Source organism: Hyperolius riggenbachi, chromosome 10 (assembly GCF_040937935.1).
Source record: "Hyperolius riggenbachi isolate aHypRig1 chromosome 10, aHypRig1.pri, whole genome shotgun sequence".
Lineage (NCBI taxonomy): Eukaryota > Metazoa > Chordata > Amphibia > Anura > Hyperoliidae > Hyperolius > Hyperolius riggenbachi.
In genome coordinates, this window is record NC_090655.1 from 195,818,250 (window position 1) to 195,842,198 (window position 23,949).

The 23,949-nt window shown below is 44.6% G+C and overlaps 1 protein-coding gene across 1 annotated transcript in view; it reads left to right on the forward strand.

Moving 5' to 3' along the window:
- TCIRG1 (T cell immune regulator 1, ATPase H+ transporting V0 subunit a3) overlaps positions 1 to 23,501 on the forward strand; it is a 71,462-nt gene extending 47,961 nt beyond the window's left edge. Inside the window, exons 11-20 of the mRNA XM_068255549.1 lie at positions 14 to 153; positions 240 to 397; positions 3,678 to 3,768; positions 7,463 to 7,581; positions 10,264 to 10,477; positions 13,809 to 13,934; positions 15,100 to 15,204; positions 15,295 to 15,412; positions 18,433 to 18,604; positions 23,300 to 23,501. Coding sequence (XP_068111650.1) covers positions 14 to 153; positions 240 to 397; positions 3,678 to 3,768; positions 7,463 to 7,581; positions 10,264 to 10,477; positions 13,809 to 13,934; positions 15,100 to 15,204; positions 15,295 to 15,412; positions 18,433 to 18,604; positions 23,300 to 23,375 — 1,319 coding nt within the window. The 3' untranslated portion in view covers positions 23,376 to 23,501. The remainder of the gene's footprint in view (positions 1 to 13; positions 154 to 239; positions 398 to 3,677; positions 3,769 to 7,462; positions 7,582 to 10,263; positions 10,478 to 13,808; positions 13,935 to 15,099; positions 15,205 to 15,294; positions 15,413 to 18,432; positions 18,605 to 23,299) is intronic.
- Positions 23,502 to 23,949: the final 448 nt, after the last annotated feature.

Below are 23,949 nucleotides of genomic sequence, written 5' to 3' on the forward strand. Positions count from 1 at the left end.
GATTTGCTTTCAGCCTTGTATACAATTATAACCTTCCCATTCCTCTTTGCTGTGATGTTTGGTGATGTGGGCCATGGGCTTCTTATGTTCCTGTTTGCCTTGTGGCTGGTCCTCGCAGAGGATGACCCCAAACTGAAGCAATCTGAGAATGAGGTGAGAGGTGGCAACATAGAGGAATGGTAGTGATCACTGTGAGATGCCTCTGATTTGCTGCTACATTTATTTTTCTGTCTTCTCAGATATTCTCGATGTGTTTTGGAGGCCGCTATCTAGTATTGCTGATGGGCCTGTTTTCCATATACACTGGCTTTGTGTACAACGAGTGTTTCAGCAAAGCAACTACAATTTTTCCTTCAGCTTGGAATGTCTCCTCAATGGCAAGCCAGAAACAATGGACGTGAGTAGATAATTCAGTTTAATATTGATGGAAAGGACATTTTTTATTTTTTGCTTTTAGTTTCAAATTTCTTCAGGAAAAGGGTTCTTCACAGTAAGCGTGATTAAAATGTGGAATGTATTGCCCAGGGCTGTGGAGTTGGTACAAAAATCATCCGATTCCGACTCCAGGTACCCAAAATTGCTCCGATTCCTACTCCACAGTCCTTACATGGCTATGGAGGGGGTACAAAAATCATCTGACTTCAATTCCGATACCTCAGTTTATGAAACCTCCGACTCCGGGTACCCAAACATTGATCCGACTCCTCGACCCCTGACTCCACAGCCGTGGCATTGCTACAGGAAGTAGTTATGGCAAATTCTATATCTGTGTTTAAGAGAGGTTTAGATGCTTTTGTTATGTTGAGACATCCATGGCTATAATTACTAGGCCATTCTCAGCCATGTTGATCCAGGGATTTTATCTGATTGCCATCTGGAGTTGGGAAGGATTTTTTTTCCCTTTTTGGAGCTAATTGGACCATGCCTTGTAAGGGTTTTTGCCTTCCTTTGGCTAAACAGGGATATGTGAGGGTGTAGGCTAGTGTTGTACCTTTCATTTGTTTTAACTCAATGGATGTCGGACTTATTTTAACCTAAATAACTTTGTAACTTGCCAAAGGATTCTTTAGGGCCATCAATATGTTTTGTGTTGGTGTTTAGGGTACCAAGTCCTTTGTAGCTTATTGCCCAAAATACAGTAAATACTGTTGGGTTTTTGATAAGGAATGCCATTATTTCTTGAAGAACATTAACAATGGCTAAGAAAATTTGTAATCTACTATTACTGGATAAGCCCACCACATATGCTCAAACGCCCTATTGCACCACATTTCCTGAAACCATTTGAAACATATTAACATCTCAAAATTTTCACCATAGTTCAGTGGTTCTCAAACCTTTTTGGGTGAGGGCTCCCTTGATGGCTTTGACTTTTTTTCAAGGCACCCCGCTGCAAATATATTTACCGAAATGCTGTTATGCCCCTTATTGAGCAGCACCCCCAAATGGATGGGAATGAATGCTGAGGCACCCCTGGCAGGTGCTCAAGGCGCACCAGAGTGCCATGGCACCCAGTTTGAGAACCCCTGCCATAGTTAGAGATTACCTGAAGTAGCACACAAACTGCTGAAATGTTAATGGGTTCAATTCACTATGCATTAGCACATGCAGTAAAGCAGAAAACATTTGTCAAATGTCTAATCTTTAAGGCTGTTACCTCATGGAAAACTAAAATTAGGGCTCAAACCCTCTAGCAGCCTTTTTTAAGCGCTAGTGATTTGAAAAATGCTCTTGCTAATGCAAAGCTATGGGGGATTTTTATAAAATCACATCGCTCTTTTTTTTATTTTTCTGTTTGTTTTTATTTTGGGGTTGGTTTTAGTTTAGAGGTTTTTCTTTCAGTCAAGAAGAGCAACGTACTATAGAACTTATCAGATTGGACTGATCCCTAGGATCTCAGTAGGAGGCACTCTTGTGCCCCATTTCCTAGGTTGAACGGTATGGACATTGGTATTTCGCTCTTCAATATATATATGCGTAGGATGTGTATCCATGTTTGATATTATTCTTTTTTTTGTATTTGTTCTGCTATCTCTAGCTTGTTGTTGTATTTGCCTTATTGTACAATAAAGCTCTTTATAAAAAAAAAAAAATCACATCGCTCATGTGATCACACCCATAGCATAACATTAGCAAGAGCTTTTCAAATCACAACTGCTTAGTAACTGCTTAGTAACGTACTGCTAGTGGGGTCCAGGCATTTTTTGATTAGTGAGGTAAATTATCAAACTTGTTAGGTGAGTACCTCAGAAATGTCAATTCACAAAGGAAAACACATGCGGTAAAACGTGAGATATTTGGTAGTTTTATCTCCAGCCTGGAGCTGTCAGTACAGTAACAAATAGCAGAGGGAAGAAAAAAAGAGGACATTTTTTTTTATATATTATTCAGGAAAGTAAGAAAGTTAATAAAAATTCCACCCACTAATTTAATTAAAAATGGTTAAAGAGTAAAGGTCCGTACACACGCCGGACTTTAGGCAACGACGGGTCCGCGGATCGCTCAGAAACAGCCGTATCAGTCTGACGACAGATCGTACACACGCCGGACTGTCGCTGGCACGCCCACCCAGCGGGAGGCAACGACGGACCCGTCGTTGCCTAAAGTCCGGCGTGTGTACGCTGCTTAACTGTCAGGCTGCAGAAGCTAATTTAAACCTCTATTCTCCTGTGTTAAACAGTTTAGAAGGAAGCCAGAAAGGCATTAGTGAAGATAAAAATCTCTCTTACCTTTGATGTGTGCTTATCAGCACAGCTAATTAGACCCAAGAGGACGCAAGCCGCATACTATACTGCAAAGCATTCTGGGGCCCTCCCCTCGGCTGCTAATGAGACGTTACAGCAGCTTGTAATCAGTCCAGCGCGTAGCACTGATAAATCTCAGGGCAGAGTACACTGCAGGAGTCAGCTATTGTTCCTAGCCACATGGCTCATTAATATTCACTGCACACTGTGTTATTCAGTACGAGCTTTTCTGTGATCAGGAAGCAGGCAGGACATGAGGACATATTTGACAGAAAAACATGGAGCCTGCCATGAGCTGTCAGGAGCATCTATCTCTGCATATACTATATACAAATTCTGTGAAATCCAAACGTGGACAGTGAAATGCATATGTAATGTAAGTACAGCCAATCTTTAGCTACTGATATATGTGTTTATTTTCTCTGAGACCTTATACCTAACTGCTCCTCTTTAAGAAGATGTTTTTTACCTCCTAATGAATATGCTGATTTTCACAGTAAAGAAGCTATAGGGCTGGTCTGACTATACACTGGAACGCAGGTGTTCCACTAGCTTAGCAGGTATAAAGTGCAATGATAAATCCAATGATAAAAAAAACATACGGTATGTGCTTAAAAAAAAAGTAATGTGCCTATAATACACCAATAATGTGCCCCAAAGTGAAGATCCAGTGGATAGGAACAGCATGTGACGTGCTATTTTGTCAGCCTCATTTTTGGAGTTAACTCTTATAACTCTATATAGAGGCTATTGCACACTGCATGGTTATTGGTGCAGATCACTCCCCTTTTTGGTATAAAGATCATATGATTAATAATATTGGTGTGCATCCACTTTAGTCACTCGTATAAACTGGTGGTGTTGGCCTTATGTGACTAAAATATGCTAACACGATGTTTGTGTACTTTAGTCTTAATTGTTTTTCTCATTTAGACGTGAGATGCTGGCCAGTGGTGGTCCGTGGTTTTTGGACCCCAACTTAACCGACGTCTTCAATAACGTCTATCCATTCGGAATTGATCCAGTAAGAAGAATTCATTTGTGTATTTTATCTATCCTGCTGTTTTCATTTAATCTTGTTATTATTTTTTTTATTTATTGTTTTTAATGGATTTTACTATGCCAGGTACACCCCATGCAATTTCCCATCAGATAGATGGGTCGATCGATTATTTTCAAGAGGTACAATCAGATTATTGATATTGATTTTGTATAAAAGTGAATGGAAAATCTATCAGAAAAACGATCTGAAGTTAGATCGGACCTGTAGGAAATAATCGTTTTGACCCGTCTGATGGGAAATTGCAGGGTGTGCACCAGGCATTTTGCTTACTAAAGATTTCACAGAAGCTAATGTTGATCTTTACATTTAATTTTATTTCATTGAGGATAGTGTCTTGCATGGTGTACCTGTGGGTTCATTGACATGCTGACCTGGTATGGGAAAATTAACCAAAAGTTAGCCAAAGCATGATGATGGCGGTAGCATAGTACCCAATACTGTAGGGGTCATATGGTTGCTTTGGAACTGACCTCACTGCAATGCAGGGAGAAGTAAAGACAGTACATGTGGCACTAAGCCAAACTGAACCAACCAAGCAGCCCGGCAAGCATGCAGAAAAGCATTTGTTGGCTTTCCTCAGTGCTTCCATATGTGCAGCATTTTTCATCCCCGCAGGGCGACACGGAAGTGTGGCGGTAAAGGATCTCTTGCTTCCAGGATCGGCTAAGCGCTGGGCAGACAAGGATGGTGAAAATCGGGATTGAAATTTAAACCGTAAACGGCAGTAAGCGATAGCACTGATAGATGTCCATTCATCTGAATGGCTGTCGTTTACCGTCACAGAACCAAGCTTACTGACATAATTCATGACATAATGCAATAAGGAGAGATAAATCGTGAGTTATCTCTGATTTGTTTCTCTCATGCATTAGCTCTCCTTAACCACTTGAGGACCCACCCTTTACCCCCCCTTAAGGACCAGCGCTGTTTGATGGGATCTGTGCTGGGTGGGCTCTGCAGCCCCCAGCACAGATCAGAGGGCACGCAGAGCGATCAGATCGCCCCCCTTTTTTCCCCCCTATGGGGATGATGTGCAGGGGGGGTCTGATCGCTCCTGCTGGTGGCATGTTGCGGGGGGGGACCTCAAAGCCCCCCTCCGCGGCGACATTCCCTCCCCCTCCCTCTCCTACCTGTCCCCCCAGTGATCCGGGCTGCACAGGACGCTATCCGTCCTGTGCAGCCAGTGACAGGACGTCCTCTGTCACATGGCGGCGATCCCCGGCCGCTGATTGGCCGGGGATCGCCGATCTGCCTTACGGCGCTGCTGCGCAGCAGCGCCGTATAATGTAAACAAAGCGGATTATTTCCGCTTGTGTTTACATTTAGCCTGCGAGGCGCCATCGGCGGCCCGCAGGCTATTCACGGAGCCCCCCGCCGTGATTTGACAGGAAGCAGCCGCTCGCGCGAGCTTCCTAATTAATCAGCCTGCAGCTGGCGACGCAGTACTGCGTTGCTGGTCCTGCAGCTGCCACTTTGCCGACGCACGGTATAAGCGTGCGGTCGGCAAGTGGTTAAGGTAGGCATACATCTAGCAATTGTAATTCAATCAACAAAGTGATCAACTTTATTGGGGAATCTGCTTCAGTATAGTTGATCGAAAGTCGATCGACTAGTGACCCACACACTACATGCGATTCCTATGTGATTCACCTTCACTAATCGATCTGACCAATGTTGTCTCCATGCTCTGAAGACAAAAATTGATTGAATGATATGTGAACAGTAGCCGATTCCTATGCGATCGACCAATAACTTGCATCCTGTTCGATCAAGTAAGCTGGTTGAGTCGACATATCATCAGCCACTTTTTATCGACTGGGAATTCTGTAACATACCCGATTCCCTCTCGATTCTATAAAACAGGCTACATGCTTCTTAAAGGTGGCCATACATCAGACGACTTGGCGGCCGATTGACCACCCGATTCGATTATTATAATGGAATCTGGTGAAAATCAGTGCCGCCAAGTACATGCTTAGCAGATTAGGGGGAAAAGCAGGGGAGGGTAACCTTGTTTGGCATTGAGTGTTACAACACTATTGGGAGCAGTAGTTTGATTCTCTATCAGATTTCTGCTAACATTTGATTGAGATTGAGTTGGACACTACCACTTGCCCGCCTGGCTCATTGCTTACCACATTGGGCTGTTATTGACCCATGGATGACTAGCTTAAACCGAACCTGAAATAAGATTTTTAAATAAGAGATTCACTTACCTGGGACTTCCACAAGCCCCTGCAGCCATCCTGTACCGCGAAGGTCCTCAAAGATCTTCCGGTCCCCCGTCGTGGCTCAGTTTCTTCACCGCCAACTTACAAGTTGACGGCCACTATACCTCCACAAAAATTCCTACTACGCAGGATGCTCCCGGCGATGGGAGCGCGAATGAAGACACGTGCGGCCAGGGCCACGCTGACACAGTGGGGGGGGGGGGCAACTGAAGAAAGAGAAACTGAGCCACAGCATGGCCCTGGAGGATCTTTGAGAACTGGCGAGGTACAGTCAATCGATAGAATCTCACACCTATGGTAGAGCAGTGCTAGTGCTGGAACCCGTAGCAGCGATAATCCAACAGTCAAGAGAGGGATACGCACACAGTCTTCAAGGAACAACGTGCTTTTATTGTTCCAATGCACACACATAATACACACCAAATTGTCTAAGCCAACGATTGTTTCGGGGCCAATCAGGTCCCCTTTATCAAGGCATAAGCAGACAACATACGTATATGTTGTCTGCTTATGCCTTGATAAAGGGGACCTGATTGTCCCCGAAACGATTGTCGGCTGAGACGATTTGGTGTGTCTTATGTGTGCATTGGAACAATAAAAGCAAGTTGTTCCTTGAAGACTGTGTGCGGATCCCTCTTTTGACTGCTGGCGAGGTACAGGACGCCTGCAGGTGGCTGGAAGAAGCCCCAGGTCAGTGAAACTTTTTTTTTTTTTTTTCAAAAAAAAACAAAAACTTATTTCAAGTTTGCTTTAAGTGATTACACTTCTTATGTCCTTTGTGCATCACAAATCTGCAGAAACCGGGTTTTTGATACATTTTTGACATCCAATGCTCCCCTGATCATTGGTGGTTTGTTAAATTATATTAAAGTGAACCTCCGGACTAAAAATCGACTCAGCAGCACTGAAAAGGCTTGGTGTTTCTTTAACAGTTTCACAGCATCAGAACTTTGTTTCTCTTATACAAGCCTCATTTTTAGCTGCACAGAAGAAAACTGCCTGGGCTTTTTTCCCCCCTGATGCTGTGCAAAGCATGATGGGATTTCTGATATTGTTGTTCTTGTTCTGCTGTTTTGGTGCAATTTTTGACATTTGAAGCCTAGCGTGTGCAGCTGGGAGGGGTAATCAGGACACAGGACAGTTGGAACTGTGTCTCCTGCTCCTTGTCACCTCCTTTCAACCAAAAAGATGGCTCCCACCATGACAAAGATGGCAGCCCCCATGAATCACAAACATTTGCCTGTTCTTTTAAAACAGGGTGGGTAAGAGATTATATTATCTATCTATTCTAATTTACATAACTAATGTAACTTGATGACAGTATGTTTGTTTAGGCTGAAGTTCCCCTTTAATTACTTGCCCAATACTCTGTGGTACAAATTTGTTGAGACTGTTTGAATGTAATTCATTTTTCTTTATTCCAGATTTGGAGCTTAGCCTCCAATCGCCTTACATTCCTCAACTCCTTTAAGATGAAAATGTCTGTTATTCTTGGAGTTTGCCACATGTCCTTTGGTGTGTTACTCGGTATCTTCAACTTTATGTAAGTAGCATGAGAATACCAACCTGACTTAATAAGCTGCAAAAAGATCTTTCCGATTTCTTAACCAGGGACAGCTGTGACAGCTATGCACTAGGAGAGTCTTCAGGGAGAGACTCCATGAACTTCAGTCCTCCAACTAACGTTGCAGGACCTTCCAAGCTTAGCTTATAGATACGTATTTCAGGATAACTCTTTTCACCTCTCTAGCCAGCCCTTCCTTAGTGATCTTATTTAAAAACAAAATGGTGTTTGCTCAATAAAGGGATCGTTAAAGTGGACCCAAATTAAAATTACAAGATTTCAGAAATAAAATCTATTTTCTAAATGATGATGATAATAATAATAATAATAAATAGCAGCCTTTTTTCAGCTGCATGATAACAAATATAAAATATTTTACATTTATTGGAGGAGCCCCTCCCTTCCTTTCATATTGCCAGACAGAATCCAGCAAACTGGTGGGGTAGGTGGTGTCCGGCAAAGGAGGAATTGCTAATGGTTGCCACCTGTATAACCCTAGTTATGAAAAGAGAAGGGCGAAAAGCATGCACTGAAATGCTCATAGGCTTGAAGGAAGGTTAATTATCTTTGTATGCATCAGAGTGGTGCAACTAAATATTTTGAATAAAAAAAATGTTTGGTTTGGGTCTGCTTTAAGTGGATCACGATTAGGGATGAGTGGTCTGATTTGAAACGCCATTCTGAATGATTTGGAACAGAACTCAAATCTCAACTAAACTGGAGCTATGTCGTCCTTCCAGCTGTGAAGCAGGATGTATATGAGAGCCACAACACAAAGTGGAGGGCAGCGGAATCATTTAGAACAGCGTTCCGAATTAGTATGCTCAACCCTAATCACTAGCTCATCAAACCACATTTAGGGCCCATTCACACTAGAAGCACTTTTCTGATTAATTAGCGCTTTTCTGATTGATTAGCACTTTTTAAAAATCGCTCCCATTCACTTTTATTAAAATCGCGGTAAAAATTGTGTGAAAATGTTTATGCGATTTTCATTGCGATTTTAATGAAAGTGAATGGGAAAGATTTTTAAAAAGCACTAATCAATCAAAAAGCGCTCCGAAAAGTGCTTTTAGTGTGAATGGGCCCTGAATCCATGCTCTGCACTGATGTGGAACACAAATTGAAATGGCTGTATGCATGTTTGATTAGTATAGCTCTGTAAAATACATAGGCTACAGACTCACTATACACCAATTGTTTTGTATGTGTGTCTGGCGTTTAGGAGCATAAAAACATAATTTGCATATTCACAATTCATGCACCATGACTTTTTACTCAAAGCATAATTATTGTAAATACCTTCTGTTTTAATTGTTTAACTTTTTTTTTTGTTAAAGGGCTTGTTGGTTTCTTTGAGCCCTTTATATTATGATATTTTTTATATAAATTGTGCCAACATATAGTGGGGAGCATAGATACATGAAACGTTCAAAACTCTGTACAATCAGGACATCCAGCAATACAAATACGGTACATAAATAGTTGATACGTGGTTTGAGATATCACAAATATCGATGCATGTTCATATGATAACTTACAACAGAATAAGAAACACTAGGAAGAGATCTATGCCCTTGCGAGCTTACAATCTAGAGGGTAGTAGTTCTGGGTCAACAGAAGCTATCTGGATAGTCCGTATAATCATAGCATGTGCCAAGTTGAGTAATATGCAACATTAACACCTAAACTGTGATATCTCCTGTGCTTTGCCACAGCACTTTCTGGGCAGCAGATGAAAATGCAGTTTTAGACATGTATACAAATTAAAAAACAGCCGTGACCAGAAGCGTCTGTCGTGTGTGGCTACAACTGTATGTGAACCGAGCATACCCTGAACACTCCCAGCCGTGACTGCTGTGCTTAGCCATTTTGGAGTGGATCAAAGGGTGTGTGCATAGCAGGCCAAAGCATGCACTCTTTCCCCGACTGGGCCCAGTAGGAGCTTGGAACGGGTGGAGGCCGACTACGCTGAGGGGCCACTGAGGTTATGGGTTTCTGGAAAATGTTGTAGGTATGGTCGCGATATTTTTTTTCTTTAATACAGGTGCCCTTTAATTCCAAGCAAGTCCTAATATGGTGCACAAAAATAAGTTATAATTTCATGTAACCCAATATTCTCTGAGAACTGAGCCCAGAAAAACTAGGACAAAGAAGTCTCTCTGCTAATGGCTTCAGATTTGTTTTTAAAGCTGAATATAGGTGAGATAAATGTTATATGAAATGATCTTGCAGGATTACTTTGGGTAACAGTTTATGTACGATCATTGTACAGAATACTTACTCAGCTCTCGGCCACAGCAGTTTATTTTGTCTTCTGAAGAGAGGAGGGTTAGTAGGAGGCGAGAGGTGAGCAGGTGTCTAACAGCCGTTGGCAGTGGCAACTATAGTGGTAGTTGAAGAAGTAGCTTCTAAGTTGGCAGATCGCTAAAGGGTAGGCAACAAAGTTTCAGGACTCCTGTACACATTCTGCATTTTCATCTGAATTAATTACAAGTGATTGTTTCAGATTACTCAAATTTAGCACATAATACTTATTCTACTTCAGCAGCCAATCTCTGGATTCAGATGAAATTTCCTCCTTCCACATCGCTATAACATCTAACTTGCTTTGCTTTTTTCATTATCATGTATTTAGTCATTATCTTGTTTTCCTTGCAGTCACTTTAAGCAGAAGTACCGCATTCTTCTGGTGTCTATCCCGGAGCTGCTCTTCCTCCTGTGCCTCTTTGGCTATCTCGTGTTCATGGTTTTCTACAAGTGGTTTGCTTGGGATGTAACGGAAGCTCAGTCTGCTCCAAGTTTACTCATTCACTTCATCGACATGTTTCTCTTCACTCAGAATGCGGGCAACAGAGACCTCTACCATGGACAGGTAACTTTCACACATCTTTACTAGACCGTGTGGTATGATGCTGTGTCCTTCTACTCGATGCCTCACAGCTGTGACATACCTTACTAAGTTTATGCCATAACTTACCATAAAATACATATCCATCATACTAATCTTAGACTCCCGGTTGGGTGGTATCTGCAGATTAGTGAGTAAATTTATGGAGGGACAACTTATGGAAAACTTTGCATGATTGGGTAATTGGCAAAGAGGGGCAGCATCGGAACAGTGGAAGGAGAGGTGGATTGAACAGGCAGCAAAGTTCGGTGAATGTTTAAGAGGTGCCAGTCTTAAAGTGCACCTGAACTCTTGCACAGCACACAAGGAAAACATAACAGAAATGCCACTGTGTCACAGGACCCCTAGTGGCCGGACCGCACCATGCCTTCCAATCGGTTTCAGCACACAGACAGCTGTGGTCGCAATCGGTGCGCAGAAACCGCTGGGAATTTGGCCGCAGACCGACTAGAAGGGAGCCTGTGTGTTACGGTAATTACAAATTACACACTATTTCAGGGTATAACTGCCACCACCTCTGTTACCATGGGACAGAGGAGCCCACTGACTGGCTGATTCTAGACCTACAAATAAAACGGTTAAACACACTCTATTCTGTCTAGCGACAATAGTAGCGACTCTTCAGAAGTCAGGTTTCAGTTTGTGCGGCTGAATAGCAGGGTAGCTGAATAAACAAATGACGTTAGCGTAGTTTTATTAAAACGCAATATAAATAATTAATTTATATAGAAAATGAATAAAATCAACAATTATAGAAACAATAATAGAAGGGAGAAAATACTTAGAGTTCGTGGAAATATGTCCTTTTGGGAAAACTCATAAAGTTCTTGGGTTCAGTTCAGTTCAGTAGCAAAGTCCAAACAAACCAGGTGCCAGCATCTCCTCAAGCTGGCAAGGATGTAATCATGATGATGTTCAAAGTGGAGGACATTGATTTTGGGTCCTCTGCCATTCTTATACCCCTGATCCAGTAGGAGGGATTGAGGGCGGGAACCGAACACCCCCTTAGAACATGAGAGGAGTCCTTCCCCTGGGGACCAAAAATCATATCTAACCATATATGGGCTCTATCTCACAGAACCGTACAGGTCAGGGCAGATTTACTAACATTTTCAGGTCCGTCCCGATTTACCCTGCACCCTGATACCAAACATTAGGGGTAGGACCCCTGTAGTATCATCAGGGTACTTTCGAACTGCCTGACTGGCAGCCCTTTCTTTAGAATGTTCTGAAAGTTTTTCAGTACCAGCGCCAGGCAAGGCCCAGCTCTGTGAGTTTGGAGGGCCTGCCAGCCTGGCAACACAGGAAATATGACACATATAGCAGTTTATGGAATATTAGATACATCTAGGAGTAACAACAGGTCAGTTCTAGGTGAAGGCTCTTTGAAGCTAGGACAGCAGGTTACGTGTCGGCTTCCCTGCTGTGATCGGGGCTGGGGAGTCTCACTCTCCTTCCTCTAAATTGGTTCTGTCAGGCTACTTATCTGATGGATCTGCCCTTAGCACAGCTGGGTGCCTGGGACACTTCTGCTGAAGCTTCCTGCCATTTTGGTAAAAGGAGAAAAAAAAAAACCTGTCTTTGAAAAGAAGGAATTTCATTCTGTTGCTGCAATGACTGGGCAAATCTAACCAAGAAGCGATCAGAAAATTGACTGCGCAAATCTTCTCGATTCGCCTGCGTTTCTTACGGCTGTTCCTTGACACCTTATATGTATTAGCCTGTGTGATTTCCCTTACATTTGTGTCTAATCACTAGTTGTAATTTGATCTCCCCGTGTCACATGACTGCCGATAAGCAGATAAGCCCATTTGAAAGTACAGGCTGTAAACAATATGTCTGCTTCCGTGAATCAGGAAGTAGAAACAGTGCAGATTTAGTTAAAGAGAACCCGAGGTGGGGTTCTGATAATACTAGCTGCACACAGAGGCTGGGTCTACCTATACAGCCCAGCCTCTGTTGCTATCCCAATCCACCCTAAGCCCCCCCCCCCCCCCCCCACACGTTCTGCTGTCCCCCATAAATCACAGCCACGCTGTCGCCACGCAGCGTGTCGCAGCGGGCTGCGTTTACCTCTATAGTGTCAGTCTGCTGCTCCCTCCACCTCCTGCATAGCTCTGGTCTCGCCCGCATCCCTTCCCTCCCCGCTGATTGGAGGGAAGGGACGCGGGTGGGGACCGGAGCTATGCAGGAGGCGGAGGAAGCAGCAGACTGACAGTACAGATTTAAACACAGCCTGCACAGCGCGGCTGTGATTTATGGGGGATAGCAGAGTGCAGGGGGAACTTAGGGGGATCTGGATAGCAACAGAGGCTGGGCTGTATAGGCAGACCCAGCCTCTGCGTCGATAGCATTGTCAGAACCTCACCTCGGGTTCTCTTTAACCTCCCTGGCGTTCTGGGTAACGCGTACATAAGTACGCATTACCGTTTTTGTTAAATATTTTTTTTTCCCCCTTGCTGTAGCTAGCGTATTGCTAGCTACAGCAGTACGCCATGGTGTCCGCATCCACCCTCCCAATCCCCGCCGGCCATACTTACGCGTCCGAGATCCCACGAGAAGCGTGACTTCCTATCGTGGCTTTTCCCGTCGCCATGGTGATGATCGGACATGACGTCTTGACATCATGGGGAGCTCCGATCCTTCCCATTGCGCAGCCTGGCTGTGATTCGCCAGGCTGCGCTAGGCGTTTCGGGGGGGGGGGGGAGAGACAGCGCCCGTAGCAGCGGATCGGCGGGAAGCGGCGGCGATCGGACAGAACATGTAGCTAACAAAGTGCTAGCTACATGTTGTGAAAAAAAAAAAGTAAGTAAAAAGTCCCTCCAGGGGCTGAGCAATCCTCCTTGGCGTACATGGACAGGCTGAGCTCGTCCATACCGCCAAGAAGGTTAAGGATCTGTATCAGCTGTAACAAAGAAATGTTCTTAGTTTAAAGGTTTTTATGCTGTTGTGTATCTTTTAGAGCAGAGAGGAGTTCTGAGTTCAGGTCCACTTCAATCTTGGACTGACTACGTCTCTCTGATGTTGCCTCTGTATCTTTGTAGGGTGTAATATTCTCACATGTCTGTGTTTGAAAAGTGCACAACAAAACCTAATTTTCCATAGAAAATGCTGTAAGTAACTGGTGAATGTATCACCAATAACGGATATATACTGCAATATTGATATAAGTGCTAAACATTGTGTTTGCCGACTCATGAGAAGATTTTTATCCCTGTGTAAACTCTATTAAGTCAAGTAAATCATGTAGTTTACTGAGTGCTCTTGAATGAAACCTCTTTGTGTTCTTTTATAGCAAATTGTTCAGAAGGTCCTGGTGATCATAGCCGTTGTGTGTGTACCCATTTTGCTTCTTGGAGATCCGATTTACCAGTATGTTCAGCATCGCAAATCAAAAAACACACGGCGGCCCAGTAGACAGGTAAGATGCTAACTCTTTTCGAACCTCTGGATTACCCCTCTTTAATAATGCATCTCTGTGAAAGTAGGGTAGCTTCAGTTTTGTTCAGCAGAAGTACTGTGCTAGTGACCTAGCATGTACAGGTACTTGTATTGTTTTCCTCTCCAATAAAATTTGTGCTGTGACCTGAAATGTAGCTAGAGGAGCCAACAGCTATATACTGTATATATATATATATTTTTTTGTGAAATGTACAAGCCTGCACAGCATTCATTTACTATTGTACACATTAAAAATACTGGAGGCTGAACAAGTGCTTTTAAGTAGGTTGTTCTGTGCTTTCATGAGGATAGCTGAACATGCGCCTTAAGCCAAAGTGGCCCTTCTTTACAGGCAGCTTTGGCTTACTGCACATGCACAGCACAACTGTGCTCATACACAGAGGAGAACGTAGCTGCAAACAAGATGAGGGTCCCAGTCAGAGGTGGTGGGGTCGAGTTCGGGCTAAGGAAAGCCTCTAAACCAGGGGTCTCAAACTCAATTTACCTGGGGGCCGCAGGAGGCAAAGTCAGGATGAGGCTGGGCCGCATAAGGAATTTCACAATCGCGTTGCATCGCCGCCTCTGCCCGCCCCTCTCACTCTTCCTTCACAGAGAGGGGCGGGGAGAGGCTGCGATCCGTGCGGCGATTGACGTCAGGATGGGCAGAGCTGAAGCTGAAAGCTCTGCCCCTTCCAGGAAATGCCGGTGGATTGCCCCCCGGGTGATTTGGGGGCTCTGCAGCCCTCGTTTAGCGGCGGGGATGCGGCGGATTACTTGGGAGCACTGAAGCGAACTATAAGGAAGCTTTTGCCGCCGAGGGCCACAAAATATTGTATCGAGGGCCGCAAATGGCCCGCGGGCCGCGAGTTTGAGACCCCTGCTCTAAACGATCCAGATGCTCTCCTCTACTTAGGTATGTATCTAGTTTCTTTTTTTAAAGCTACAGGTTTGCTTTAACTGGCTAATGCTACTATAAAACGCAACCCCATCGCCTCTATATTTAACGGGAGTGACTGTAGGGTGACCCAGCCTGTTGCAATATGGCATGCGTATGTTGAGTGAGTAACAGACAGGTCAGTCTTGTAGAGAAGGGACAAACAATATAATACTTATTAATGCAAGTATCCTTTGTCTATGGCTTTCAGGGATCAATAAATGATGGAGAAAGTTCTGGCCTACTGGCTGAAGATGCTGACCACACTATAGATTCAACAGGGCATACGCAGACAGGAGAACATCACACTGAAGAGGTATGCTCTAAATATTTGGGATGAGATCAGATATGTGATCACGTTAACGATCCATCGTGTCTCACACAATATCTTTCTTTCACTGTACAGTTTGACGCCGCTGAAGTGTTCATGCATCAGATGATACATACTATAGAGTACTGTCTGGGCTGCATCTCTAACACAGCATCCTACCTCCGACTCTGGGCTCTGAGCCTGGCACATGCACGTAAGAATCTTTGTTTTCCTGTGCTTGTCCTTTTGTCACAGTTAGCCTATCATTTTCTTTTAGAACAAAAAAATATGGCGCAAACGAAGGCAGTAAAGAACTGGTAATCAGTAGTACTTTTAGATGTAATTTGCCAATCCTTTTTGAACTCGTTTCTTAAAGCGGATATCTAGCCTGAAAACTAATTTGTAGGGGTCCTCCTGTAAGGCAAAGAAATTACTGCAGTCAAAAAGGAAAAAAGTAGTTTGCTCTGCAGGGGTTGGCTGGGCTGTTGAACAGACTTTGGGCGGTATGGTGCATATCCTGGCGGATGAATTGGTGGATGGCTCTCCTCACCAGCATGGGCTCTGTGTGCTCAGGAGGTTGCCGGAAGTTACATGCAATCAATGAGAACAATGCTTATTCCGAGGCTTAACCGCTTAATCCTTGGAAGAAGCCCCACTATGTGAAACGGCCGTTAGGTTGCCTGGATGCACCCTGCACCCACTGCCATCCACCTCACCTGTCAGTAGGACCATTTCTGCTCCAGCAGTCCAGCAACAAAGAGATAAAAACAGGGAACACCAAGAGCCCCAATAGTGTAATACGTACTGGGAAAGGTGGCAATAAATTCGTATTGCTAGATACTCACAAGTCGGGGTCACCAGCAGGCAACCACTGTAAAGGCAGGTGGGGAGATTATCCTGACCCCACTCAGGATTAAGAAGTCACTCTCTGTAGACAGGAAAAAAGGGTAGCAACCCTCCAACAAGGGTGGACTCCAAATTGTATACAAGGAACAGAGGCGCCAAAAGTATAAAATTAGATTAAATGAGCTTAAAAAACCAACTTAATTGGCAAAAATGAAGGAGGAAGTGGTGGTCTTACCTCCCTCAAGCAGACACGACAACGACTGCGATTCAGACAGTCAAACACATTTATTAGAAACTCCAAAAAAATTGCAACGCCTTTTGCAGGCTCAATCCCGCTTCATCAGGCAATACAGGGAGGAGTATCAAGCGATCTGCACAAGGTTTTAAGTTACGCGTAACTTGAATCCTTGTGCAGATCGCTTGATACTCCTCCCTGTATTGCCTGATGAAGCGGGATTGAGCCTGCGAATCGCAGTCGTTGTCGTGTCTGCTTGAGGGAGGTAAGACCACCACTTCCTCCTTCATTTTTGCCAATTAAGCTGGTTTTTAAGCTCATTTAATCTAATTTTATACTTTTGGGCCTCTGTTCCTTATATACAAGTCCAGCAACAAAGGTATGTACTATTCATATGTGTCCTCTGCCTATTAAATCCGCAAATTGCACTGCAGTGCCAGACTCTCGTTCTCATTGATTGCAAGTTATAATTACCTGCAGTGTTTTCTACCCTGAAGCTGTCTCTGAAACCATCAAATCAGCAGGCTTCCAGGACATAACTCCACCCCCTGAAAAAACATTCTGTTTTCTGTATCAAGATAGAGAAAGCAGAATGGTTATTCTTATGAACTGAAAGGGGGCTTTGGGGAGGACTTCAGGGGACAAGACCGTGCAGGTAATTTATAACTTTGCCTTACAGGATGACCCCTGCAAATTAGTTTTCAGGCTGAATATTCACTTTAAACAAGACCCTCCTTATTCATTATACCATGGAGGTTCAAAAGGTTTGGCTATGGGAGAGTTAGGTGGTGCTTTCAGAGAAGCTCAAGGGAAAAGCTAATAACATGAGGCGATCAATGTAGAGAATCCAATTCTAAAACAAAGTGACTATTAAATGACTTTCTTAAATGTTTGTTGTATAAAAATAGTAATAGATGTACTAGTGCTGCAATGTACCTAACAAGCATCCAAGTAGAGGACTCGATGCAGCTCAAAACAGAAGATATTCCTCAGCTACAGTGTAAGCTCACAAAGTCCATTCAGCTAGAATCAGCAGGAAAAGAGGATATTTGTGTACTGTTAGCCAAGAATGTTTTGTAGGTAGGAAGAACAAGATAATGTAAAAATAATACAATGTAATGGCAAATAGAAAAAAAATTATAATCTAAAATACATATATAGTTTGAACATGGTATGAAAACATCCAGCAATACAGGTATATCTTCATTTGGTACAATATGCCATACACCTGCAATACATATGTCAGGTTAGCCCGTGGAGGTGAAGAAAAAGGGCCTAGGCCTACAAAGCAGTAAGTTACCGCAAAACCACTGAGAGGCCTCTTGCACACTACATGCGATTCCGATGTGATTTTTATACAATCCGATTGTTGATACCGATTAAAAATCGTAGCAGCATTGTTTTAATCGGAAGAAAAAAAATCGGAATCGCGTGTAGCGTGCAAGTCTGCACCCCGCTGCTTATCCCTATAATTATTATTTTTTATTTATTTTTTTTATACCCAGTAGGCAATAAGACCCTTTTTACACTCACAGCATCACGGTTCTCTCCCCGCTGCAACTAGTCACAGTGGCCATTGCAGTCTACGAGACATGCCACACAGAAATAATGCCCAAGCTGCAGTGAGTTTCTCTGTGTTTTCCTGGAAGTGCACCAGAAGTCGCATGTTCAGTATTTTTATAACGCACAGTGTGACTTTACGGCTGTGGTGCGATTGTTCCATATCGCCTCGCTACCGCAGTGCTTCAGAACCCTAAAGGTACATTTTATAGATGCAGTGCTTCTCTTTCTTCTACTACTTGGAATCGATGTGTAATGTCTAGAGTGCCGCAGTCATTTGCACTGGTCCTGCTGCTTGTAGCCTCCCGGCAGCATCTAGTGGCTGGCTTTTTTTTCCTACCATTTTACCATCTAAAAGGGTTAAAGGGAAGACTCCTCAATATAGAGTTATTGAAAGCACAGTTGCAAATTTATTATTTCAGACTAAATAACTTTAGTTTGGCAAACAATAGAAAAAATCATAATTGACTGTAAACTACTCAAAATATTTACATTTGCTATTGTAAGCTTTATATTGATCTGAGACAGGTGCGCTGTACATGATGAATAGCAGGCATACACATTTCTTCTAATCTCTTTCTTCCTCCTGGCAGAGTTGTCGGAAGTTTTGTGGCGCATGGTCATGGATTTTGGTTTCAACAAACCTTATTTCACATGGAGTATTGTTCTCGTGTTCGCTTTTGCCTTTTTTGCAGTTCTGACAGTGGCTATCCTGCTTGTTATGGAGGGCCTCTCAGCCTTTTTACATGCCCTCCGTTTACACTGGTGAGTTCACAGTTACCTTTCTTTACTACTTAACTTAAATTAGAAAGTGACTCTGAAAAGAGGATCTCATCTGTTGGTTTTGAGTGGATGACGAGACTGAATCCTCTAATAACTTTAGAAGCAGGATCCCATGTTACAGTTTCCATTAACTTTTGCAGTTACTGATATCTATTGTTGCTGGGAACGCAAAGAATCACTCGCGTTCCCAGCCTGTCGGGTCCTGACGGCGAGGCCGGAGGTGGTCGCCGACGGGGCCAGGAGGATCGAGGAGAGACGCGTCGAGGGCGCCGGTCGGCTGCAGGGGGCTGAGGGGGGCCCCAGGTGAGTGGAGCTCGTTTTTTTTTTTCACTTAAGGTTCACTTTAAAGGGAAGGTTCAGGGACGCCTTGCGCAGTACAGCCCGGCGGACGTCCGATGACGTCAGCGCGCCCGCGTGGGACGCAAAAGAGCCCGTCTTTGGAGCACAGAAGAGCCCGACCTGGCAGCCGGCCTGGCCAGGTCGGGTCGGCCACCGAAGACGACCGGGAGCCTCTGGAGCGGCGGCGAGGGCACCTCCTGCCTGCCACGGGCTGGAGGAAGCCCCAGGAAAGTGGATATGGATTTTTATTTTTTTCAAGGCGTCCCTGAACCTTCCCTTTAAGGGGTATAATGGCACTTTACTCATGCCCATCTGCTAAAATTAATGCGTCAGGGTTTTACTCTGAGGAAGAAAGGGTTGTTTGACCTCTGTACTCGACAGAGGGAGCGATCTTGGCAATACCGATGTAAAGTATAGACAAAGTATGTTAGTTGGTGCTGCTCCTTTAAAAGCCACTCTGGGTGGTGAAGATATCTGTAAAGGACAAGGGGGGTAAAAAGGAAGGGGAGAGCGCACTCAATAGACAATTTGAGAAAACTGGTTAGCCACCCGTGGAATAATCTCACCTGAGATTTTTGCCGATTAGCCCATATGGGTTGGTCGGCTGAAGAGCTTTTGTCCCACTCAGAACCGGGGACCAGGTCTTTCCAGCGATCTTCCTCCACAAGATGTACTGGCACATATGCTCCTCCGTCCACTGAACTTCAGTCCTGGATCAGATGCATTTCCACTCCTCGCAGATGCTACCTACCGCTATAGGCGGCCACATTTATGCATAGGAGTGTCTGCACAGAGGTGTCTTGGATGTGCAGGAGGGATCAAGTTTGTGCCTATAATACTCCACGCAGCTCTGTATGCTTTACACTTGTAAGCCAAAGGCTGCAGGAGCTCTTGGAGCCAGTAACTGGCTGTTTGTGTGAGGAGTAATGGCTGAGAGAAACTCCACTCTGCGTGTCTTGCACAAGCAAGCAGCAGGCACCTGGAGGTCACTCGCCAACCTTTGTTGCCTTTAAACGCTCTCTAAAAACACACTTGTTCCGACAAGCATATGCGCTACCTTAGGCCACTTCCCTTTGTCCTAAGACCAAATTGCACTCCTACTAGGTATCTTGAAACACACAGCCTCTATATATTTGCTGCATACTACCCCCTCCTCTTGTTTCCCCCCATTCCCTTTAGATTGTAAGCCCGCAAAGGCAGGGTTCTCTCCCCCTTTTGTGTCTTGCTAACCATCATACATGTTATTCATCATGTTAATTTTATCACTGTCATTCCTAATTCTATAATTTGCTTTTGTATCATTCTTTGTATTTTGTCACTAATTGCCGTATTTTTCGCCGTATAAGACGCACTTTTTCTCCCCCAAAAATAGGGAGAAAAAGTCCCTGCGTCTTATACGGCAAAGGCAGGGAATCCCCGACTTACGAACGCCCACCGATACGAACCGCCGACCCGCCGCCATGTCGGGGATTCCCTGCCTTTCAGTGCCTGCTTGGGTGCCTTCCTCCCTCCCTCCCTCCCGCCCGAGTTTTCTGATCCCCCCCGTCCGACCCCGAGTGTCAATAGCGGCAACTTACCTTTCACATGCTCCTGCGCCGATCCCACATAATTGCGCTGCCCCCGCTAGCATGCGCTCCCTCCCCCTTGCGGATCTGGCCCCCCCGGGTGTGTGAAGTAGCGGCAGCTTACCTCCACGATGCGCCCGCGATGACTGGAGACATCCCTCTCCCCGGCACTTCGCGCTCTAGTGACTGGCTTGAACTGTGCGTCATCAGTTCAAGCCAGTCACTAGAGCACGAAGTGCTGGGGAAAGGGATGTCTCCAGTCATCGCGGGCGCATCGTGGAGGTAAGCTGCCGCTACTTTACACACCCGGGGGGGCCAGATCCACAAGGGGGAGGGAGCGCATGCTAGCGGGGGCAGCGCAATTATGTGGGATCGGCGCGGGAGCATGTGAAAGGTAAGTTGCCGCTATTGACACTCGGGGACGGACGGGAGGATCAGAAAACTCGGGTGGGAGGGAGGGAGGAAGGCAGGGGGCCACAGGAGGACACATGGGGGGGACAGAGGCGATATGAGGGGCAAGTGGAGACACATTGGGGGCCACAGGAGGACATGGGGGGCACAGAGGCGACATGAGGGGCAAATGAGGACACATTGGGGGCCACAGGAGGACATATGGGGGGCACAGAGGTGACATGAGGGGCAAATGAGGACACATTGGGGGCACAGAGGTGACATGAGGGGCAAATGAGGACACATTGGGGGCCACAGGAGGACATATGGGGGGCACAGAGGTGACATAAGGGGCAAATGAGGACACATTGGGGGCCACAGGAGGACATATGGAGGGCACAGAAGCACACATGAGGGGGCACATAAGGACACATGGGGGCACATGAGGGACACATGAAGGGCACATGGGGGGCACAGGAGGACACATGGGAGCACAGGAGGACATATGGAGGGCACAGAAGCACACATGAGGGGGCACAGAAGGACACATGGGGGGCACATGAGGACACACAGGACACATGGGGGGCACAGGAGGACATATGGGGGGCACAGGAGGACACATGGGGCACATGAGGACACACAGAAGGACACATGGGGATATGGAAAGCACAGGAGCACACATGAGGACACACATGAGGACATGTACAAGACGCTCCTGGAATATGGACGCACCAGGTTTAGTATTTTTTTTTTTTCCCTGGTTTTTGCCCTCCAAACTTGGGTGCGTCTTATATTCCGGAGCGTCTTATACGGCGGAAAATACGGTATGTATCTTGTATTTTGGTGTATAGCATTGTCTGTATTATTATGTACCCCATGTTTGTTTCTTACTTTGTACAGCGCCACAGAATATGTTGGCGCTTTATAAATCAATAATAATAATAATATCTATGTCTTGCTCTGATCGTGGGGTTTTTATCCAGCAATATTGCACTAGTAAGGTGTAGGAACTTGGGTACATGGCCAAAATCCAGAAAGGATAGAACTCTACTGAATCCCAGTAGGTGATTCAATTTATCTCTGTTCCACCATGCTGAGTCCTTCTTGCAGATAATACATGTTGGGCCCTATACCTATGTACATGACTTGTCATTGAAACTGTGAAGTTATACATACAGTACATTCTTGTATGCTGTATAGAGGAAAATATCCCTTTCTACTGTCTCTTTTGTTACTGTTAGTGCTTTCCATAGTCAGTGGGCTGTTGAACAGTCTGTCTAAGCATTCAGTGGTAATACCTAAGTGTGCAAAGCCTAAGGGCTCGTTTCCACTAGGAGCGGTGCGATGCGGCTACATAGCCGCATCGCACCGCAGTTGTGCTGAAACACATGCACGCCAGTGGAACAGTTTTTCCACTGCGTGCATGGTGTGTGGAGTGGTGCGATCCGATAATCTGCAGCATGCTGCAGATTTTCGCACGGCCGCATCCGCCCGCAGCCATGTCCCATCTCTTCAATACACTTCCGCATTGGAGATGCGGAAGTGATGCGATGCGGCTACGTAACCACACTCGCATCACTTCGCAAATGGAAACCCGCCCTAAGGGCCCTTTTACACTTAATCAGTTGCTCTCAGTTATAACTGAAAGAAAACTGATACGTAATGCCCATGTTTTTCTTTGGCACCTTTCACACTTAAAGGGGCACTATTGCTAATTTCTTTGTTTTTTGCCACTATAATATTAATATTTGTATGTGTATCATACTTAGGAACATCTGTTGTGGCAGATTACATTTCTTTCTTTACACAGCCAATTTCTTTTACAGCTTTAGAGTCACGTCGGCAGATTTACCTTCCTGACGCGACTCAGGCTAATCCATGTTGTAGTAGGAGGCCTCTTTTTATCTCGTTGGAGCTGCCGTTATTGCTCACCCCTCTGGTCAGCTCAGTTTAGATCCTTCCATTTAACGGATTCTCAGAGTTCCCCTACCCCATCCTCAAGTACCACCAACAGTACATGTTTTGTCGAAAACCACAAACACTCACAGGTGAGGTAATTAGTGTCTTAGCAGAGCTGATTACCTACCTCTGTGGATTTCCACAAATCATGCACTGTTGGTGGGCCTTGAGGACAGGGTTGGGAAACCCTGCTCCCGACCAACCTGCAGACAATTAACCTTGAGGGAAAACAAGTCTTGCCCGCATCAAATATCCTGACGAGCAGATAATACAAGAATCAACATTGTCAATAAAGAAACAGCAAACGTAGTTATGTGAACATCCCACTAAAAATGTACACTCAGAAAATATTTATTTCACATTTGGTTTCTAAGAACAGCATTTCTTGGTCATTCATGTTGTGTCATTTCTCTTTCTTATGCAGGGTGGAGTTTCAAAACAAATTCTATATTGGCAGTGGATACAAGTTTACCCCATTTTTGTTTGAGACAGTGTACTGATGGGAAACCATCGGCAGATTTCCTTCCTTTTTATTGCTGCTACTTATGAGCATGTCATCATTTTTGTATGTGGACCGATCAAATGAGTGCTTGACGCAAAATAAATTCTTTTTAAGCATTTTATAAGTACCGTTTCCTTTTCATGCAAGTTGTTTTATGTGTTATTGGCTCTAGTTATGGGTAAAACCAGTTATCTAATACATGTCCATAGTTGGTAGACAAACATCGGGACTGATTTATCAAGAAAAGTTGGTAGAATACTGTGGCAAAAGTGAAGAAGTTGCTTGAGGCAATCAATCAGAATCATTTGTTTCATTCTGGTTCCTTTGGAACAATGCTTCACCTTTGCTCTGGTTGTCTGTTAGCCCTCTTACATTACATCATTCCCAGTCCATTTTAGTTTACAGCCAAATAAGAATTTTCAGAACCAAGTAAAAGCTCAAATTTGCACTTAGTGCCCTTCCCCACTTGTGCGCTATTCATGATAATGAATGGAATTGCGCTACGTTTATGCAAAGTGGTATGCAACCATACGTTGCTTTACTGTATTGAAACGTAATACAGAGTTGGAAAC